The 23,078-nt window shown below is 44.4% G+C and overlaps 1 protein-coding gene across 2 annotated transcripts in view; it reads left to right on the top strand.

The window, feature by feature from the left end:
* The window catches only part of COLGALT2 (collagen beta(1-O)galactosyltransferase 2), a 142,645-nt gene that overhangs the window by 95,639 nt on the left and 23,928 nt on the right, over positions 1–23,078 (top strand). For both annotated transcript variants that reach the window (XM_084977964.1, XM_003482738.5), the window contains 3 exons: positions 3,562–3,681; positions 13,686–13,762; positions 18,532–18,638. In XM_084977964.1, coding sequence (XP_084834090.1) covers positions 3,562–3,681; positions 13,686–13,762; positions 18,532–18,638 — 304 coding nt within the window. The remainder of the gene's footprint in view (positions 1–3,561; positions 3,682–13,685; positions 13,763–18,531; positions 18,639–23,078) is intronic.

Below are 23,078 nucleotides of genomic sequence, written 5' to 3'. Positions count from 1 at the left end.
AAGTCCTGTGTGTGTACAAGCAAATGTTTGCTGTCTTCATAAGAGAAGAACAGGCCTTCAAGGTGTCGTGTCTGTCACCTTTCTTTTCAAAGAGAAAATTGCCCCCAAATTAGCTTTCACCAAGAGTACCAGATGCCTTCCTAGACTTTATCTAATTATCAATACATTTCCTTTTAAATTTTTTACTTTCTTATCCAATTATCCAGGCACATAGTTGAAAGAGTTCAAATAGTCCCACACAGTTCATTATAAAATGAAAAGTCCCCTGCGTATCACTTCCCAGTATTATATCTTGAAGACAGACACTTGAACTCTTCCAGATGGTGACACAAGTACAATATTCACAGCATGCTTCTAAATAGCATCCTTATAATGCTACTTCTCGATTTTCTGGTTTCGCTTTAGGCAGTATCTATTTATTCCACTACTGAAGAGGAGGAGTTATTTCTTTCCCCTCCAGCTGCCCACTGCACGCAAATGCTTTCTTCCCCTTGCCCTGTCCTCTTGATATAGTTCCATGGTAATTTAAGATAGAGTGATGGGGGAGTTCCTGTCGTGGCGCAGTGGTTAACGAATCCGACTAGGAACCATGAGGTTGCGGGTTCGGTCCCTGGCCTTGCTCAGTGGGTTAAGGATCCGGTGTTGCTGTGAGCTGTGGTGTAGGTTGCAGACGCGGCTCGGATCCCGCGTTGCTGTGGCTCTGGCGTAGGCCGGTGGCTACAGCTCTGATTCAACCCCTAGCCTGGGAACCTCCATATGCCGTGGGAGCAGCCCAAGAAATAGCAACAACAACAACAACAAAAGACAAAAAGACAAAAAAAAAAAAAAAAAAAAAAAAAAACAGTCTGATTGGAGTTCCTGCTGTGGTGCAACAGGTTAAGAATCCAGCAACTGTCTCTGCAGCAGCTTGGGTCATTGCTGTGGCATGGGTTGGATTTCTGGCCCCATACAGTGGATTATGGATCCGATGTTGCTGCAGCTGTGGTATAGGCTGCAGTTGCAGCTCAGATTTGATCCTTGGCCTGGGAACTTCCATATGCAGTGGGTGCAGCCAAAAAAATAAATAAATAAAGTTTAAAAAAAAAAAAAAAAAAAAAAGATAGAGCGACGGTCAGTGGTTTTTGTTTTTGGCCACCCTGTTGCATATGGAGTTCCCAGGCCAGGGATCAGAACAGATCTGGAGCCACAGTTTCCACCCAAGCCGCAACTGCGACAACACTGGATCCTTAACCCACCGTACCAGGCCGGAGATCCAACCTGCCTCCTCCCAGTGATCCCAGGACATGGCAGATCCCGTTGCACCACAGCGGGGAACTCTGTGTGTTTTGGTCGCTATAATCATGTGAGCCTAATTCTACTTATAGACTATGGTTATTTTTCCCTTCACATCTAACTTAACAATTGCCTTTTATATTTGCTTAGTTTTATTTTTACTAATACAGTTCCATATTAATCCCTAATTGTCTAAAACTCCTCTTAGAATGATCAGATTTAGTAGATGTTCTTTTTTTGTTTTTGTTGTTTTAATTTATTTAGTTTTAATTTATTTTTTGCTTTTTAGGGCCGACCCCATGGCATATGGAGGTTCCCAGGCTAGGGGTCCAATCACAGCTCTAGCTGCTGGCCTACACAACAGCCACAGTGACACAGGATCTAAGCCGCATCTGGGACCTACACACCACAGCTCATGGCAACACTAGATCCTTAACCCACTGAGCAAGACCAGGGATTGAACCCACAACCTTATCGTTACCAGTCAGATTCATTTCTGCTGTGCCACAACGGGAACTCCTGTGCTTTTTGTTTTTGTTTTTAATTTTTGGCCATGCCTACTGCATGTAGAAGTTCCCAGGCCAGGGATCAAACCTGCACCAGGCAGCGATGCTGCTAGATCCTCAACCCATTGAGCCACCAGGGAACTCCTGGCAAATGTTTTGCACGTGTGTGTGTGTGTGTGAAGATGTCTCTCCTGCAGCCTCCCAATGTTCTCTAATCTGAGAGGTGCCATAGCTGCTGACCTGCCACGTTCTCTTCTTTTCTTCTCTGCTGACTCTCCTGTTTACTAGGTCTCACACCTTCCTTGGTTTTTTGGGGACCTTCATGCTCCTCCATTCCTTCCCCCAATCCTCCTTTCCTCCTTCATCCAGTCATCATTGGAGGAGGTGTGACAGCAAGTAAATATTTGTGACCTTGCTGATCTGAAAATGCTTTTCTTGTTCCCTCACACTTGATGGATAGCTTGGCTAGATCTCATCTCTCCTTTTCCCTGAAGCTTTGGAAAGTTGAATGGTAAAATGACTTACCTCATTAGGATAGAGGGGCAACCTAAACATTAAATCATTTTCCTTCTGTTTCCTGAAATCACCACGACTGTGCAAGAGAGTCCGTTTAGTTTTGCCATTTCTCAGAAGCATTCGGGTCTGCAAACAGTAGGGCTAGTGAGTTCACTTGGGGAAGGCAAGAGAAGTGACAGTGCCTGCTGGACCAGCCCTGGTGGGAGCCAGATTCAGGAGAGGGGAGGACAGAAGCTCTTTTCTTTGTCCGTTCTTCTCTGTTAATGCCATGAGACAGCTTCACGTGATTTGGTGGGTGATGCAGCTGTCTGGAGGAGATTTCATCTGTGCAAAATAGAGAAGTTGCTCTGCAGGTAATTGTAGGTGATTAGAGAAATTAACAAATCAGAAGCTTGGGCACAGAGATCAGAGCTTGGCAAACTCATTCTTTGACCTAAGCCATCTTTCCACTTGTCACGACCGTCAGTTGCTGGATCGCCCAGAGACCTTCTTGACTCCACTATCCCTAGCGACCTGGTTGAATACAGATGCTCTATGACTCTTATAAAGTTAGCCAGCCAGGGCTGTGAAGACAGGTATTGAAAACAAGGGGACTGTCACAGGTCTCTAGTATTATCATGCTGCAGGTTCGTAACGTGACGTGAAATGTACTTTCTTTTGTCCCTTTTGGACCCTGTTATCGAAGTTTCATTGTTGATTGACTTCAATCCATACCTGCTAAGAAAAGAAATCAAACCATGGAGAATCAATGGAAAATTTTCAGCGTCCTTTGTTTTTTATTTTTTTGTTCTACATATGCCTAGAGTTAGCTTTAATAATCTGTCAGTCTTACAGGATTTTCCTGTTTGCTTTCATATCAAATGTGACTTTTAGTCCTCATTTTCTCTTTATTTCCTGTAGGTGGATTACAGCGTTCCATTCTGTTCTCTGGAACGGGAATTCCTTGCCTCCTTTTTGATCCCTTCGTGCCTTTAGTGTTCATTTCAGGCCACAAGGATGCTTTCTCTTCAGAAAGAAAAAAAAATCAATTTCCTCTAAGCTGAAGAATGGCCCAAGTTTTTTATTTGCCCCCAATTCTGTGTTGTCCTTTCTCAATAAAGGAGCATTTTTTGAGGTCTGCCTACCCTGCCTGAACCCACTACTCATGCGGTTTCAGTGCCAAATGCAGCCTCGGCCACAGTCTAGTCTCCTTTTCCTCTGTCGTCATTGTAGAGCTAAGAAATGTGTTTTCTGATTGGCCAGTTGTGTCCCTCTCTTGTGTCCTCAGGCATCCAGATGTACCTCTGCAACACAGAGCACTACGGCTACCTGCCCATCCCCCTGAAGCCCCATCAGACGCTGCAGGAGGACCTCGAGAACCTCATCCATGTGCAGATAGAAGCAATGAGTGAGTGATCCCGGGGTCTGGTGACGGCTCTGGTTCCGTTGCCAGCAGGACCATACCAGCCTCTTCTGCCCTCTCCCAGGACTGGCATCTCACAACCATCAATCTGCCTTGGCTGAAACGTAGTTGTTCGTGTGTTCGTGCAGTCTTAAACTTTTCCCCTGTGGAATTATATGAGTCTGCCAAAGCCTTTGCGCCTATGCAGCTTCCCATCCAGGTGGAGAGCTGGGTCCAGAGCAAATACATGTCACACAGTGTCAAGAGGGCCATAGTGGTGGTTTGTGGTTTTAAACTCTCACATGGCTGCTCTCTAATTACATGACTTGGGGCAAGTAATCTAACCTCCTTAGTTGTGAAATAAAGATTAAACACCCAGGGTTTGCGGGCAAATTCGCCATGGTATAGATAAAATGTCTTCTAACAAAAACAATAATTATGACTTCAACTTAATAATAGCTTGATATACCAGATGCCATGCTAAACATATTTCTGTACTTTGTCTCATTAATCTGTAAGACAGCTCAGTGAAAGGGGTTTGATTATCCCCATGTTAAAGATGAAGAAACTGGCATGTAGAGCGTTTATCTCGCTCTGAATCCTTCTGGTAAATGAATGGCTGATTGGGATATGAACCAGTCTTGCTATCTCCAGAGCTCAGCTTCTTAAACCCCGTATCGATATTGCCTCTGGGTCTGGGATGATGTAGCCTTGGATGTAGCTCAGTAATCGGGGCTACACTAATTATTAGGTATAATGTGCAGTGGTGCCTGAAGGAGAAATAACAAATGCAGTCTGCCTGGGAGGATGTTGGAATCACTACCCAAAGGAGGGAATGTGGGCACTGAGTTTTCACGAAGTATCTGAGAAACTGTTATCATTCCTGCTGGAGTGTAGGGTTTGCGTACTTGGGCAGTGGCGGTGACTGGGAGGCTCAGTGGGAGGTGAGGCTGGAAGGTGGGCAGGAGCCCAGTTAGAAGGGCCTCTAATGTATGAGAAGGTGTTTTCCTGGAAGAAGGGGTGTTTTTAAAGGGTTTTAGCCGATAAATGACAAGTTGAAATCTGGATTTAGAATGGTCACACACGTGATGGGAGAAGTATGGCTGGAGCAGGATGGGCAGTGGATGCTGGCCTCAGGCCAGAGGTGAAGGGACCACTTTGGACATCACACAGTAGACTAGGCAAAAGATGGTGAGCATCTGAGCTAGGGCTGGAGCAGTGGGAATGACGATGCAACATGATTATGACGTTGACTTGAAAGGACGTAGCCAAGAGTTTGCGGATGAGCAAAAGGGAGGCAGAGGAAAACTTTTGAGTTCTGTCTGGAGTGTCTGGTATGACTGTAGGAATTTTAAATACCTGTGGATTAGAGGGGACATTTGCAAAGAACCATCATGAGTTCATTTTTAGACCCAGTGAGTTGCCTGTGAGATCTATTTACTACTCCCCGCCCCCAGACCATAAATTCCTCGTTCATGGTAGTCTTGAGATGTAGCCCATTGCCTGCCACCTTGTAGGTACCCAGTAAATATTTAGCTAGTAACTGAATGAATGAATGAGTTCAGTCGAGGATGCCCAGTGAGTAAATGGAGAGATGAATCTGGACCTGGGTTCTATTATGCCTAAAGATGATGTGTTTGGATTCATCAAGAAGATAATGTAATATCAAGAATTTCAAGAAAACAGGAGCATGAGAGGTGGAAGGCAGTCGAAGTAGATAAGGACCAGAAAAGAGTCCAGCAGGTTTTTTCAGCTAGTTTCCATAACAGGAATCGTGTCAGAAAAGGCTGACTCAGAATTCAAAGTGTTGGAGAGGTCATTAAAAAGCAAAGACAGAGAGAGAAAGCAGAGATTTTTCTTTTAAGAACCATTTGGGACCAGAAGGTAAGGAAGACAATCATAAGCACAAAGATTCATCAGAAGATTCTTTTAAGTAGCAAGCTCTTCTACCATATTTGCACAGGATTCTGTTTGCAAAACACCAGTCAGCCCAACGTATCAGTGACGTGTCGGTATCATTGAACATCCGTAGACTACAGCTGGGATGGAGAGCAAAGCACTCCTGACAGTACCACCTTGGCTGCTGAGGCAAAGAATAGTTTGCACGCCATTTGGTCTTTCCTGGTCTCAGTGTCCCTGAGTTGGAAAAAAGAAGCAAGAGATCATTACCGTTCTCTATGCATACAGGGAACGATAGAGATAGTGGGGATGAGACAGTATTCATGGGGGGGAATGAAGCCTTAGTAGGCAGCTCATTCACTGGGATAGTATTTCTAGAACCAGCCCTTAGGAATTTCTTTTGTGAATTTCTTGATATATACCATCTCTGCCTCTTCTCTGTGTTCCAGACCCTAGATGCCAAGGCAGTATCTTACTGCTTTCTCACCCAAACACCTCACACAGTCCATGGCATGTAATTGCTGATGGACAAATATTTGCTGAATATGTGACCAGTTTAGTGAATGAAAGAAGGAGCAAATGAATAAAGACTATAATACAAAGAACACTGAACATGAGGCCGGAATAATGGACTTGAACCCAGGCTCTGCCATGTATAAAGAAAGACTCAGCCTCTCAGAGCTTTAGTCTCTTTGTCTGTGGGGTGAGGATCATCCCTGACTCTGCTGTGTTGCGAGGAACAAATAAAACAATGTACATCAACTCCCTGGAACAGTGAGGCGTTGCTGGTAATCAGGCCTCCGTTCAACAGCTTGGTAACGTGCTTGCCCTTCTCATCCCCCGTCCATGGCTGTCAGTCTTGACTCCAAGTAGATGTCAGATCAGAGAGGCAGACCAGACCCTTGCCTTCCTTTCTCCCCTTGTAATTGGGAGCATAGAAAGTTCTCTGTACACAGAAGGATACACTCTGTCAATACTGATTTTAATGGTTAGAAATATGCACAGCACTATGCTAAGCAGATAGAGTGCATTTGGGAAGAACCTGTAAGTTGTAGCTGTCATTATTGATCCCCTGGACATACCAGCTCTCGTGCAAGGCATTTTATATTTGGCATTTTATTTCATTCTTATGTTTATCTTCTCTCATTATAATTTTTTTAAAAATTTCAGATTCTGTATGTTAAAAGGTAGAACATAATTTGCATGATAAAATAATTGGAAAATAAACCTTGGAGGGTAACAATGCAGAATCATAGACAGAAGGCCTAGGTAGGATTAATGAAAGGCTGGTGATGATGAAACCATATTTGTCAAGTGTCCTCAGGAAAGATGAACGGGATGTTAAAAGCACTTTGCACAGTGGGAGTTCCTGTGGTGGCTCAGTAGTAATGAACCTGACTAGTATTCATGAGGATGCAGGTTCAATCCCTGGCCCCGCTTGGTGGGTTAAGGATCTGGCATTGCCGTGAGCTGTGGTCTAGGTTACAGATGCAGCTCGGATCCTGTGTTCCTGTGGCTGTGGTGTAGGCCGGCAGCTGTGGCTCTGGTTCAACCTCTAGCTTGGGAATTTCCATATGCCACAGGTGCGGCCCTAAAAAGCAAAAAAAAAAAAAAAAAAAAAGAAAGAAAAGTACTTTGCACAGTGTTTGGAACCTAATGGGAAGTTAATAAATGGCTGCTAATTGACTATAAACAATTAAAGCATTAGAAGAGGCATAATATTCATGTACAAACATTGACTGCCTATATGTCACTCTTTGAGGGAATGAGTGATTCAAAATATTTTACAACCAATTCTCTGCTTTCAGTATTTTTATTTAACTGGGGAGACAGGAAAGACATTTAAAAAAAGACCCCACTGATGCCACCTAGTGCTTTGTGAAAGAAGATATAAGGGCAACAGGAATTTGGAGGAAGGAGAGACTGCTGTGGGCTGATATGATCTAGGAAAGCCTGGGCTTGGCGAGAAGTGTGGTGTTTAAACAAGGCAGGTAATATGATGAGAGCACTATAAACAAGGAAGCAAACTGAGCAAAGATACTGTTTGAAAAGCATTCTCACTCTGGATGAGAGCTGGCTTTAAACAGTAGAAGGCAATAAAGTTTGAGGGCTGGGGTAGCTTAATTGTTGTCATCTTTGAACACCCAGCTAAAGCATAATGCCTAGCCTAACATCCTAGTAAGGATGCAAGGAAGGCTTTAGAAGAGACAGTCAGGCTATTAGGATTTATTAAACACATACTATGTTCCAGATCAGATGCTGGAGATATAGCCGTGAACTGAAACAGCAGAAGTTCTGCTGTCAAGGAATTTATACTCCAACACATAGAAATATACACTATATTAAGGAAGCAGCCACATGAATATTTGGGGGAAGTGTTTTGAGCATCAAGAACCTTTGCACATGCAAAGGCTATGAGGAAAGAGCCTGGGGGTACTCCAGAAACAAAAAGCCAGTGTGTTTGGAATTTCAGAGTGAGAAGTTGAGTAGAAGGAGACGGAGTCATGACAGAAGTATCCAGATCATGCAGAATCTTGTGGCCACAGTAAGGGAGTTGGATTTTATTCTGAGAGTAATGGGACTTGCGGTGGGTGGGGAAGGGAGAGTGGCATGATGCCATTTATGCATTTAGCTAAATCACCCAGGCTGTGGTGTGGATACTAGAGTGTAGGGGGCCCAGTACATCTCTCTTGGTGGAGATGATGGTGGCCGGAACGCAAACTGTAGCAGGGAGGTGACAGAAGCATGTGGATTAGGCGTTTGTTTGGGGGATAGAGCCAACAGGACTTAGACAGACCTGTATACAGCCCAAGAAGGAAAGAAAGGAATCAAGGATGACTCCTGGATTTTGGCCTCGTAAACCATTTAATGAAGTGGGAAAGGCTTTATGGGGAAAGATTTGGGAGGGGGGGGGAGCTTTGGTCTTGTAAGTGTAAGGTTTTTATTAGACCTCTGAATGGAGGAGTTAGGAGGTATTTGGGTATACGGATCTGGAGTTCAGGGAAGAGACTCCAGTTGGAAAGACATTTGAGAGTCATCAGCATTAAAAGGATACTTGAAGCCATAGGACAGTGTGAACTTGTTTAGTAGGAGAACATTGAAAAAGAAGAGGAGAGGGTGGAGGACAGATCCCTGGGGAGAAAAACAGCCAGAAATCTGGAAGGAAAAATTGAGACGTGTTTCAAGAAGGAGCCAGATGCTGTTGAGAAGTCCAGTAAAATGAGAAAAGGGAACTGATCCTTGGTTCTCTCAAGATAGAGATCTGTGATGACCTTGATAAGAACCACGTCAGTGCAATGATGGGGACAAAGCCACTGAGTGGGCTGAAGAGAGAGCCATGCGGCGATGAGCAAGTAGAATCTTGTTGGCACAGGAAATAGAGAAATAGGCTGTAAGAGAGAGAGAGATCAAGGGAGAGATTCTTTTCTTTTCTTTTGTCTTTTTAAGGCTGCACCTGCGGCAATATGGAGGTTCCAAGGATAGGGGTCAGATGGGAGCTGTAGCTGCTGGCCTACATCACAGCCACAGCAACACCAGATCCAAGCCGTGTCTGCAACCTACAGCACAGCTCATGGCAATGTTGAATCCTTAACCCACTGAGTGAGGCCAGGGATCAAATCTGCATCCTCATGGGTGCTAGTCAGATTCTATTCCACGGAGCCATGACAGGAACTCCCATTTATTTTTTTAAAGATAGGATTTTTAGAATGTTTGTATGATAATATGAAAAATCCAATATATAAGGAAAATTCATCCTGTAGAAAAGACCATCTCAAGGCTAAAGTTCTTGAGAAAATAAGTTCTAGATGGAAGAGGGATGCTGTAGCAGATGGGAAGGCAAAATGTGTAGGTACAGATGCAGCTGGGTTTGTAGACTTGAGGTGCAAGGAAAAGGTAGGTCTAATTTGACTTTAAACATTTTCTCTATGACATATGTAGTCCAGTCATCAGCTGAAGAGAGATGTCAAAGATTTCAGTGTGAGGACAAGGTATAAGACACATCTCTCAGAATGGGAGAGTAAATTTCCGGTTACATCATGTGGCAGTATTAAGTGCCAGTTTGACATCTGTGATTGTCATTTGGAAGTGAATTTCTCTCAGTGTTCTTCTTGGTGCTAAGTAGACAATCGAGTTTAACCAGGATTGGGGTTACACCAAGCAAGATCAATGGGAGGGAATCAAGGGTCTTTACAAGAGATGGTTAGAGTCCTAGAGCATGAAATCTGGGTTGGTTACTGATGGGAGTGAGGATAAGAAGGGTGTGATGGATGCAGACATGGTCATGGGTCACTGAAAGAATGTTGGCACTAGATTGTTGGCTGTTGGATGGATCGCCATGTGGATGCTGAGGCGTCTAAGAATGATGGTGGGACAAGTGAGACCATGATCCAGAGGTCAGAGGCATCAGTGGCTGAGGGAGCATGATTCAGAGGGACAGAGGGCTAAAACATGCTTCCAAGAAGCTGGAGTTTTTGAAGGATGAAAGAGAAACAGTTTGGAGTGAGCCAGAGGAAATGAGAAAAATCAGCTTCCACCCCAGCAGCTGAAAGGGAGGCATCTTCAAAGGATAGCCCAAGTTTTGGTCAAAACAAAAAGACAAAGAGACATTCAGAAAAAGCGAAGAGACTGAAAATGCCAGGGAGTCTATGAACTTCAGACTGGAGTTTCTAGAGATCAGCGTAGAAGAGTTTGGGTTGCGTGGAGATGGGGGATAACAGCAATGATGGCTAACACTTCAAAAAGCACTGTGCCCATTGCTCTTCATGTTCTTACTTAAGTAGTACATTAGCAGCTGTACAGAAAATGCAGGGATGCATGACAGGAGGGCAGATCCTGTAAAAGCAATAGTGGTAAATGGGTTGGGAGGGCTGAGGAGATGGTCGTGCAGATCAGTGCAAGGCAGGTGGGAAATCTTAGGTGCCTGTTCTCCGTAATGACATTTTGAGGCAGCAGAATGCCATGTAAAGGTTAATAGGAATATTGGATCTGAAGTCAAAAGGTCTCAACCTGAGTTCCAGCTCTGCCAGTCACTCACTATTTGACCTTGGGGAAGACTATATCTGGGTGGTCTCAATTTCTATATCTTTAAAAACAAACAGTAACTCCCCCCAGAACAATAATGAAGATAAAATGACATGATGACTATGAAATCACTTAACAAATTGTAAAGCATTTAAGTGCCAAATGTGACTCCTGGGGTCAGGAAGAGAACTGTGCTTGAGCAAGAAGATTATTTTGGCAACAATGTGCATAATGCGTTATAATGAGGCAAGACTCAGAGCATGCAAGTATGAGTGTTTGAAAAATATTAAAACAGCCCAGGCGTGAGCGTGAGGACCTGAGCTAGGGAGGTGGCTGCAGCAATGGAAGAAGTCCAGGAAAAAACTATAGAGAACTATTCGGATTTTGTCCAAACACAACCTCTCACATACTTTTCTGAGTCTGACTGGGCTGGTACATTGTACACTGGATGTAGACTATGGAAAGAGCCACCAATCATGATCACTCAGGGACAAGGACTTCCCTGAGCTCTTGTGAATCCAGCCCAGCTGCTCAAGGCTACTTTGATGCCACTGTCTACCAAGGTCTGGCTCTGGGGGCAGGGTGGCATTGGGTTAAGGGTTCAGGTGCAGGAGTTGGTTCCAATACCAACTCAATCAGCCCTGTGACCTTGACCAAAGGCATGTTCTTTAAGCCTTTGTTTAAAGGCTTGGGCATGTTTTTAAGCCTTTGTTTCCTCATCTGTAAAAATTAGGGATACCCAGACCTATCCTGTGGTATCTGGGGTGAAGATGAAATAAGTGTGATTACAGATGCTAAGAGGACAGCCCAGAGTGCAGTGAGTAATAAGACCTCTACACCAGTCGCTGCTATTATCATTCCCAGACCCTGGAACGATCCAGGGACTAGTGAAGCACATCCGCATTGGTGGTACAGCGAGGGACATGTTTTGGGAGGGATTTGATGAGGGACTGGATTAATTACGCATGCTGCCGTCAGAAATGACCCCAAACAGAAGCCGAGACACACCTGATCTTCAAGTATCATGTCCGCAAAGACACTTCTCTTCTCCCCTCAAGGAGAGCATCTCAAGTCTAATGAATATCATCTCCTGTTTTCCCCTGTGGCTTAACTCTACCTTCGGGACAAAGCCCAGGCCCGTGTCTCATATTTCTGCTCAGTGGTGGTTTTCAGGAGCCAGTCACTTGTGGCTTTGTGGGGAGTACTTGTCCTGTGAACCCAGGGACTGCCCGTGTTTGATGGAAGCAAAGTGGCTAAAAGCAGTCTCTTTGGCTGAAACAGTAGAGCCAGACATGCCATGTGAGTGCCAGAGACCCACAGGGTGGAAAGGGGAACCCAAAATACATCCCCCCTCCCAACTCTAAGGCCCGACAGGGGGAGAGCTAGACACCTCCTCAAACAACACAAACAGGAAAGAGCTTGTTTTTTTGTGTTTTTTTTTTTTTTTTTTTTTCCCTCACGTAAAATCCTAAGCCTGTACATGGTGGCCCCACAATCATTTGTTGATTTTAAAAGAAATTAATGGAGGCGGGTGGGGCAGGGAGGACCAAAATATCCTGGGCTGCTAATGGAAACAGAAACACATGCACCGCGTTCTCATAGAAATGGGTCAGTGAGGGCCAGGGTTGAAATAAGAAGATCACCTCTCGTGTCTGGCTTGGGAAGCCTCTTTCACTACCTGCTCAGTTTCACATCATTTGATCATAAGTGAAACTGGATGTCATGGTTTCTCTTTAATGTCCCAGTGAAGGGTACGTTAAACCCATAATACCCTTTGGACAGCATCTCAATCAGGACAGACGAAGCTATCCTGGGAGATCGAACAATGCCCAAAATCTTGCTGGCTTCAGATAACAATGGCTCATTTCTTGTCATGCAAAGTCTGCAGTGGTCTGTGTGTTGGCCCATCATTCTGGGCTGCGTCAAATTTTTGGTTTCTCCATTTTAACACGTGCTACTAAGATAATCGGGGGGCGACCAGGGCAGGGGTGGGAGGAGGGTTTGGAGAGTTGAATGGCGTAGCCATGACCAACATCAAGGTTGGGGAAAAACCCTGCAAATGTGCAAAATGGAGAGGAATGGATACTGCTGAACAGGAGCAATGGCCGTCAACGATGGCTCTTCAAACAACCCGGTTACCAGCTCTTATGTGAAATTCCCTTTGTTATGTTTTTAAGGAAAATCAAATGAGTGCTTTGAATTTTTGCATTGCCAAACATTGTCATGACCTTCTCAGGTTCCGTAGTCAACACTGCCTTCAATCTTTTAAACATACAGTTGGCCAAGAAAACTTTTTTGGCGTAATAAATAAATAAAACTTTAATTACTTGAGATATGACCTCTCTCCCATCTGGAAACTTCCTCGTTAGCCCTGTACCAAGTTCTGGGATGTGGGCTGGCCCTCAGAGGTGAGTTTGTTTTTAAAATAAACAACCTTTTGAATATTGGTAGCTAAACCTTCATGGATGGCTAAGAAAAATAGTCCCAGAGTTTTACAATTTTAAATGTATAGGAAAGAGCATTCTTCAGAAAAAAGTCTGGACTCTTTCTGAGCTCTTTCCTCAGGGGTCACTGTCAGTAATAGCTGGGAGTTATTGAGCATTTACTGTGTTAATTTACTATGGCTGGTGCTTTGCAGGTCGGTCTTATTTAAATTTTATAACATGCTAAGAGATACACTTTTATTATCCCAATTTTACACACAAAGAAATGGGCTTAGAGAGGTCACCTAATTGTTCCAGACCCTCACAGTCCAAAGTCTGGACCCAGATCATCTGATTCCAGGGCCCTTACCCGTAATCATTACCTTAAAGTACCCCCAAAATACTTTTAAAAGCGGTCTTAAGTGAAATGGAGCAAATAGTGCCATCTGTATAGAAACAAGTGCTCTCCAAACCAGTGCTGTGACCATCAGGGTTCTTGTGTAGCCACTTGGTCCTGGAAGAATGCTGAGCACTTATCCTCGTTCTGGACGTTCTGGACGTTCTGGACATTCAGGTTGTGTTCCGAGAGGTCAGGCCTGCGGGTGGAATGCTGTTTCCTGAGCCTCTCACTAACAAAGCACCCTTCATGTTTCTTGTGTCTTCCAGTCGACCATCCTCCAATGGAACCATCTCAGTTTGTCTCAGTTGTCCCTAAATATCCAGACAAGATGGGATTTGATGAGGTAGGAAAGGTGTCTGTGTGTGTGTGTGTGTCACGTGCCCCTGTGCACATGCATATGTCATGCTTCTATGTCTTGGAACACAAGCCTGAGCCCATGTCTGAGAGACAGCCAGATGGGCTTGACTGCTGAAAAGACACTGAGGTCTTGGAAAGGGTTTTCTGTTTTTGTTGTGCCTCAGTGCATTTATCTTCAAAAAGGAGTATCATCGTAGAAAGGCATTAGTCATTGTATCGAAAAGACATTACTGGTTAGTCATGAAAGTGGATTTGATATTTTCTCGGAGTAGATATTGCCATATTTTATCAAGATTCAAGGGTAGAATAAAGACGATAGATGTTTTAGGTATTGGAGGATTTTACTTTTATTCTGAATAGATGGAGACCATTCTGGAATGCATTGTGCTTTAGTTCCTCTCTGCTGTTTTTTCATGGGAAAAGACTGGAAGGCAGGGTTTATGTATTTATTTTTGGACTACACTCACAGCACATGGAAGTTCCCGGACCAGGGATCAAACCTGCACCACAGCAGCGACCCAAGCCCTGCAGTTAAGCCCTCTGGATCCTTCACCAACTGCACCACAGGGGGAACTCCCTGGAGGGCAGCGTTTAGAGGACAAAGAAAAAGAGAAAAAAGAAAACTATTGTAAAATTATTCCGTGTGTGTGTGTGTGTGTGTGTGTGTGAGAGAGAGAGAGAGTCACTGTGCTGTGTACCTGAAACTAACATGATATTGTGAAACAACTATACTTCAATAAAAATGTTTTAAATAAAAAAACTTAAAAATGAAGTGCACTCCCCCAAAATAAATGAGGTAAAATCCTTTTATCAGGCAAGAACTTTGTAATAGCACTCTGAGGGCCGTATTTATTAAGTTTCAATTGTGTAAAGAAGGGAAGCAGGAATGGAAGATATGCCTCTCAGTGTTGGGGGGGCCAGTGAAATCCTTCTCGGGTCCCTCACGTCACGTGGCTGCCGATCCATGTTCAAAAGGTTGGTGGTCTAGCGTCCAGGACAGTTCCTCAGGAATCCACAAACTGAGCTAAAAGTTTCCCATGGATTCTGGATGTTACAGGCCAAGCCTCGTGCTCTGGATGTTAACTGAAAGAAAATGCCTCATGTATCCCCCTGTCCCATATCCTACGTGTCCCACGAGTCCAGCATCTTAAACTGCTGCTGGAACTGGGAACTGGTATTTCTTCCATAAAATGTATTTTCAGGCAGACTTTAGGAGTGGAAAGGAATATTTCATGAATATTAAGCAGGAAGGAGTTAGCAGCCATTATGCTATTTCCACCGAGGGCAAAATCAGATGAGATGATTTTAAGCGTAGTAGAGAGAAATTAGACTAAAGTGTAAATAGGTTTAAAAACAATCAAGACTGCAGAAAGGTTGGCCTAGACCAGGCCCTGAACCAGCTCCCACATATTACTCCAGTTCTCCTTCCTGGTGGCTCTCGGGTCTCCAGATAAAAGAACCCCAAATCCTACACATACTCACTTTTCTCTGTGTAAACACATTCCCTTGAGGATCAAATCAGAGCAAACCCAATGGGACAGAAAGGACCTCTCGCTCCGGCCTTCCATTAGGATGTAGGAATAAGGACCGGGCCAGTCTTAGAGGCCTCTGGTAAAGGCCAGCTCTGCGAAGGATGCAGACAGGGGCCTCTACTCTCCTGAGCCCCGAGTGTCATCTCTCTGTTTGGAACCAATATAGAATAGTGGAAAAAGGGATTTTCAGAGGCCTTTTCAACCTCGCCAGTCCTACGTGACCTCGGTGGTGGTGTCTGAGCTGCATTTGGCTGTGTGGCTTTTTCTCTGTTTACTATTCGCTAAGTATGAGCAAGCTGTCTGTGTTTTTCCTTCATAGCTGCAGTTTTTATTGCATTTCTCCTCGCAGGAACCGGGACAGGATTATTATTTACTAAAGTCTTTCCAGACTAGAGGTCTGGGGTCTGAGGGGACTTTTTGTTGTATTTCTGTTCATTTTGTTTGTTTTGTTGTGTGTTTGCTCTCCTGGAGTGACCTCAGGTAGCTCCGTGTGCACACATGAGGAAATGCTCATTCCTTTCCGTGTCCTTAAAATCGAGAGATAGAACTTGGGCCATCACGGTGTGATTCCAAACAAGGAAGAAGATGAAATATTAAAGAACCCAACCCATTAAGTTAAAAAGTCCCAAGTAATCAGGCAAATAGGAGTCACCCCAGAAATTGTTTCTTTAAAACACAATTACCCAGGGAGTTCCTGTTGGGGTTCGACGGGTTAAGAACCCAACTATGAGGATATGGGTTCAATTCCCGGCCTCCCTCGGTGGGTTGAGGATCCGGCGTTGCTCTAAGGGCTCAGATCTGGTGTTGCTGTGACTGTGGCGCAGGCCGGCAGCTACAGCTCTGATTCGACCCCTAGCCTGGGAACTTCATGTGCCACAGGTACGGCCCTAAAATAGAAAAGAAAAATTACCCAGTTAGATCAACAGCAGAGGTAATGAAGTCATGATGTAACTGATCCACTTCGCTCTGATTCAGATGGATGATTTCTTCAAAGAGAACATCGTGCTTCTCGATCCGTTTCTTTGTCCAGAGCTGTACAAATGGATGGAAGTGAGAAGACGTTGTCAGGAAGGGTTGAAATTTTAGTTCGTGTAGCTTTTGATCCAGTAAAACATATACGATCTTGATGATTATATTCAGAATGGCCATGTGAACCACAGCTTAACCCCCCCCCCGCCCCCCGTAAAGTCTGACCTCCAGTCTGGCCATAAGAGAGTTTCTTCTTTATTGCTGACATAGCATAAAGCAGACGTCATCAAAAACCATACTCTGTAGATGTTTTCATCTGTACTGGACTTGAGAGATGAGATTGTTCAACTCTCTCTTTTTACCAACAAGAGAACTGGACCCTGAAACATTAAATGTCTTCCTCAAAGTCACCTAGATGGGTGCTTAGGATGAAGCCAGTATCATCCAGCTTATTCCTCCTGGAAGTTTCTCCTTTCCCATGCTGCTTAATTTTTTTTTTTTTTTGGTCATTTATTTATTTTTATTTTTATTTTTTGTCTTTTGTCTTTTTAGGGGCACACCTGCAGCCTATGGGAGTTCCCAGGCTAGGAGTCTAATCGGAGCTGTTGCCGCCGGTCTATGCCAGAGCTACAGCAGTGCCAGATCCAAGCGTCATCTGCAACCTACACCACAGCTCACGGCAACGCCGGATCCTTAACCCACTGAGTGAGGCCGGGGATCGAACCCAAAACCTCATGGTTCCTAGTCGGATTCATGTCTGCTGTGCCACAACGGGAACTCCTCGGTCATTTTTTTAGGGCTGCACCCACAGCATATGGAAGTTCCCAGGCCAGGGGTCAAATTGGAGCTATAGCCACTGGCCTACACCACAGCCACAGCAACAGCAACGTGGGATCTGAGCGACATCTGTGACCTATACCACTGCTTATGGCAATGCCAGATCCTTAACCCACTGAGCAAGGCCAGGGATTGAACCCACATCCTCGTAGATCCTAGTTGGGTTTGTTACCACTGCGCCACCACAGGAACTCCCTGCTCAGTATTTCTTGCTGGCAGCTGACCTCTCCCTCTCTTAGAGGACTAGTTTAATGTTCATAGTAAGTTTTTTAGTGAAAAGGGCCTTATTAAAACACATAGTTACCGGTAATAAGATTCCTGAGGCTCTGGGTACTTCTGTGGCTCCTTCAATCGGGATGGGCAGGCCAGCCTCATTATCTCTGTAACTCCTTGTAATAGTGTCATGTTGTGTGTATTTAGTTCAGTCATAGGAAATGTCGGGGTTAAGGTGAGGGGCTGCAGGTGAACCCAGCCCTCTTGGGGGACAGTCCGAATGCACCTTTTGGGGACTTCATGGGCCAGTACCTGCTCCCTCTCTAAGGTTCCCCCCAGGTCCATTTGGGAATCATTAGCCTTTCCTCACAAGGCTGCCCCCAAGGGCAGGACTCTTTCTCTTTATTTCTTTCAGAAAAATGCTAAGACAGTTGAAGTTTTCTGGAACAGAAACTATTAAAATTAAGATCTTGATAATTCAGTTTGGAACTTTTGGAAATAAAAGGAACTTGTTAAGACTAGATTTTTCTTATTCTTTGAAGGACTTTAAATTTTCCTACGGCAGATGTAAATGATAACAATAGCCGATATTTTATTCCAAGGTGATAAGACCAGTATTATCTCAGTTGTACAGATGGGGAAACTGAGGCATAGGAACTGGTTCAAGGCAAACACTTCGGAAATAACGGGATGTAAACTTAGTTCTGCTGATAAATCTAACCACTTGCCAAACTGCTTCCTACCCCTTAGCCTTGAATGTTTGGGTTTAATTCGCCTTTGGCCTCCTGAAGAATAACTCTTTGACCCAATAGGAAATATAAACAAACCTTCACCACAGTTTTCCCTATCTTTTCCTTTTTTTTTTTTTTTTTTTGTCTTTTTGCCATTTCTAGGGCCGCTCCCTCGGCATGTGGAGGTACCCAGGCTAGGGGTCTAATTGGAGCTGTAGCCGCTGGGCTACGCCAGAGCCACAGCAATGCGGGATCGGAGCCTTGTCTGTGACCTACACCACAGCTCATAGCAACGCCGGATCCTCAACCCACTGAGTGAGGCTGGGGATCAGAACTCACAACCTCATGGTTCCTAGTCGGATTCATTAACCACTGAACCACAACGGGAACTCCACATTTACTTCATTTTTCAAACAGCCTAAAATAAGACTTGAATAACCTGTGTTTCTTTTCCCTTTCTCTTCTTGCATTAGATTTTCATGATTAACCTCAAGCGTAGAAAGGACAGGCGGGACCGGATGTTACGCACACTCTACGAGCAGGAGATTGAGGTCAAGATTGTCGAGGCTGTGGATGGAAAGTGAGTTGGGTTTTTTCCTCGAGCCCTTGCAGATGTGATGGAGGGGGGTTGCACCCTCTCAGGGGTTTAGTCCTGGTGGAAGGACATACTTTTACAGTCAGCCTACTTTGGGAAACCTTCATGACTTAAAGTAGCTGATGTATGTGAATTTCAGCAACTAGAGCAGAAATCTACTCACCGTCCAGCACTCTCTGGTCTTTATTCCACTGAAGGCTCGTACTGGATGTAGTGTTCCATGGTCTCTGGGGGTTCCTGCAATGGTTGTGGTGGTTTCCAGCCCTGTAGTGTGTTGGAAGGAATGTGTTCAGAGCTGCATTCAGAGCCTGATTTAGAGCAAAGTGTCTAACCTTGGGTGACCTGAAGGAAATAATGGAAAAAGTGGATAACGGTCTGTGTGTCCTCTTGCACAAGGTGCTTGCCCCAGTCTGCTTGGGCTGAGCACTTTTTCCCAGGAATACGGCAGGAAAATCACTTAAGGTACCTGGTTGGAGTCTTTCATGGGTTTTTGCTATTGCCGTCACTGCTGCTGCTGTTGTTTTATTTTGCTTTGCTTTGATTTACCCTTTTTATTTGATATTCTTATTTCATAGCATCGATATTTGCAAAACCTGCAGTTCCATGCTATATGTTAGTTTGGAATATGAATAGCTCTAAGGAGTCTGGAAGCTATTGTGGAAGTTTTTATGACTCATTCAGAGAATCTCATCAGTGTTTTTTAAAATGTGGCCTGGACACCCATATCAGAGTCCTCAGGGGCTGGTAATGAGGGCACCTTGGGCTGAGAATCTGCATGTAAGAAGTCTCAAGGTGATTTTTGGGTAAAATTGCCGCATGCAATACAGGACATCCAGTTAAATTTGTCTCAAACATTGCATGGGGCTTACTTGTATGTATTAAAAAATTATTGTTTATCTGAAATATAAATTTGACTGGACATTCAGTGTTTTATATGATACGTCTGGCAAACTGTATTCTTGGATACACTAGAGTTTGGGAACCACTGCTTCAAATACCCCCAATAGCCCCAATCCCCTTCATAGGCCGCATGAACCAATGAAAACTGGTTGAGTTGTAAGTTCTTTATATAGTCTAGATACAAGTCTTTTGTGAAATATATAATTTGCAAATATTTTCTCCCATTCTGGGAATCATCTTTTCACTTTCATGATGTTGTCCTTTGAAACACAAAAGTTTTTAATTTGATGAAGTCCAGTTTATATTTTTGTTGTTGCTTGTGCTTTTGATGTCTTATCTAAGAATCCATTGCTAGATTCAAAGCCACAAAGACTTAGTTCTATGTTTTCTTTTAAAAGTTTTATCATATATATGTATATATCACATATCTTTTTATCATATATATCTTACACATTAGATCTTTGATACATTTTGAGTTAATTTTTCATAAGGTGTGATAAGAGTCCACCTTCACTCTTTTGCACATGGTTATCTGTTTCTTTCTTTTATTGAACTATCTTGACAACCTTGTCAAAAATAAATTAACCACAAATGTAAGGGTTTATTGCTAGATTCTCAATTCTGTTCCATCAATGCATATACCAATCGTAATGCCTCACAATAGCTTTTTACGTAAAGAAGTGTGATTTAACTTTGTTATTCTTTTTCAAAATTGTTTAGGCTTTCTAGGTCTCTTGGATTTCCACATGAATTTTAGCATGGGCTCGTCCTTTCCCGTAAAGAAAAGGACAGTTTGAATCTTGATAGGAATTGCATTGTATCTGTAGATCAGTTGAGGGGAGTGTTTCTATCTTCACAACATGAAGTTTTCTGATTGATGATCATGGGATATCTTTCCATTTATTTATATCCTTTTTAATTCATTGAAAGATGTTTTGTAGTTTTCGGTGCGCAAGTGTTAATTTTGCTAATCTTATTCTTAAGTATTTTACTCTTTTTGATGCTATGGTAAATGGAATTGTTTCTTTAATTTTTAGTTTGCATAGTGCCAAGTTCATAGAAATACAGTTAATTTTTGTGTATTGATCTTGTATCATACAACCTTGCTGAATTCGCTTATGAGTTCTAGCAGTGTATTTGTGTCTCTGTGTGTGTGTTGGGGGGTGGGGTGTGGTCAGGCCATTCAAGGTGGCTGTTCTCTTGCTCTCTGTATAGTCTCTGCTTGACCAGTCCCTGCCTCACTCACATGACTATCCAATCCTTTTAATTATAGGGCTTAATCAGTAACTGCCTACATGCTTGCCCCCTGCCCCACGCACTGGTTTCCTTGGTAACTGATGAGCCAACATGATGTTAATTCCCCCTATAAATAGTAGCTTCCTTCCCCTGCCCCCCACCCTCCTGGCAGTGGAGGTTGCTGCAGTGTCTTGCCTGCTGTCTGCCATATTCAGAGAGGTGATGCTCCAGGACTTTCAGCTTCAGACTTGTAAGATGCCCCTGTCCAATAAACTATCAGTGTTTCTGTTGCTGTCTCTCTCTGTCTCTGGGCTCTTTCTTCAGTCACAAGGCTGGGTAATTACAAGGCTTTCAGGCCTGCGGGGTGCCGCCCCACAATAGTTGAACTAGCCAGGAGGCTGAGGAAACTCCTGTGAGCACTGAGATACTAGGAAATAAGGACAGGGAATGAAAAGTTGGGGGGGGGGGTAGTCCCGAGGGGGGCACCCACTAGCATGTGGGGCTCTGTGGCTGCTGTCCTGGATGAATGGGGAATGTTAAGAGAGCCCAGTTGGTCCTGGCCCATCCAAATTGGGAGTCCAGGGTGTGGCATCCTACTGAGAGCACTGATGAAGAGGAAAAAGGTTGGGACAAGGTCACAGAGGCCCCTGTCCCCGAGGGCACAGATGAAGAGCAGCTCCCTCTCCCAGGGTAGAGGCAAGTGACCACCAGGAGGGATGTCTTTCTCTCCCATTCTATTGACAATACCCTGTCAACCTCAGAGCCTCTTTCCATTGGAAAGCATCAGCCCCATGCTCATGGCTCAATTGACTCCACAGGGATGGCTGGTGAATACAGACAGAATTCAGGGACTTGGACTATCTGTCAGATACTTGAGTGTTATCTAGTTGGGAAAGGTAAGCCTACTCCTGACCCACCAGCCCTAAGCATTTAAACACAGGCTTTAGGGATATTAATTCAGGGACAGGCTTATGAATTGGAAGTGGCCAGTTACCCAGAAGTGTTTGGTTGGGACCTGTGACAATGAAAAGTAATCAGAGTACCCTTGGGCTTCGGGTCCCAGCTATGGAAGGGGGCAGAAGCAGTAGTGTGGTGTGATGGAACGACAGCTGTGTTCAGTCTACAATGCATTACAACAGGTGGAAGACATTATAGAAGGCCTTTGAGAGTTGTGGAGTCATGCAAAAAAAAAAAAAATCGCTATTCAGAGTCTAAAACAGCTGTTCATGACGTCAGGCCATGGACATTAATAGTGACCAAGGAACCCACTTTACCAGCAATGAAGTTCAGGAAGGGGCCAGTAAAAGTGACATACACTGGCATTTCCACCTGCCCTACCACCCCCCTGTTGCTGGGCTGATTGAAAGGATGAATACTTAAGCAGCAACTGAGGTGGGGAACTGGCTCTCAATGCATGGACCGGAAGCTACCTCAGGCCCTACCAACTGTAATTGAACATTCCAGTGCCTGTGCCATGTTAACCCAGAGGCGACTAGGCAACACCATCCAAGTTCAGCTGTTGACCATGGAAGGACCATGGCCAATTATTGGTCAGGACAATAACTTAGGCCCTTGGCACAGGATCTACCCCCAGGGAAACACGTTATAAAATGGCCCTAGGACTGGCAGGTAAGTCCCCAGTGGTTTGGGTTTAGGATTAGAAGGGGTCGTCCAGATTTCACCTGTTTTCTCCTTGGCCCCACCTGAGATGACTAAGGTAATTAATCAGGGCTCACTATTGGAGAAAGGCGCCATTATATTAGCCTTGTGCTCTGTTACACCGCTGCCCTGGTGTTCAGAACCAGCTGGGCTGTGGGGACTGAGGGTTGTCAGACTGTCTGGTGCTGCAGGCCAGGACAAAAACCACAGGCTGGGGTGTCATCTCAGGACACTGTTACTGCTTGTATTTTGCTTAATGGTCACGATCTCCTCTGTACTGGGCTTGTTCAAACATCTCACATGCCCTGTCTTGCCTGAGTGAAGGGTATTTGTTCAAGGACTGGGCGATCACGGAGGCCTCACTTCAAAATGAGTCTGGTGGCTGAGGCTGCAGTGAGTTGTCATGGAAAACGGACCTGGTTAATGTGACCATGGGGGGCTGATTGAAGACTCATCTTCTTCCTGTCCCTCAGGCCCGGCACCTGGCTTACTCTCCCATGCTCTTGAGCTCTTTAGGTGCTGTTCTCTGTGGTACTTGGTTGCAGTGTGTCTACATACTGGACCCCAGGGGTACCTCTGAAGAGGGGCAGACCAAGACTGTAAGGGCCGGGCATGGTATCTAGGGATAGG

Source organism: Sus scrofa, chromosome 9 (genome assembly GCF_054392235.1).
Source record: "Sus scrofa isolate SSC_HxYL_T2T_F1_AM1 chromosome 9, Sscrofa_HxYL_maternal_Yorkshire_Landrace_v2.0, whole genome shotgun sequence".
NCBI classification, from domain to species: Eukaryota; Metazoa; Chordata; class Mammalia; order Artiodactyla; family Suidae; genus Sus; species Sus scrofa.
Note: the sequence above shows the minus strand (reverse complement) of the source record. Positions and strands in the feature narration are given on the sequence as shown.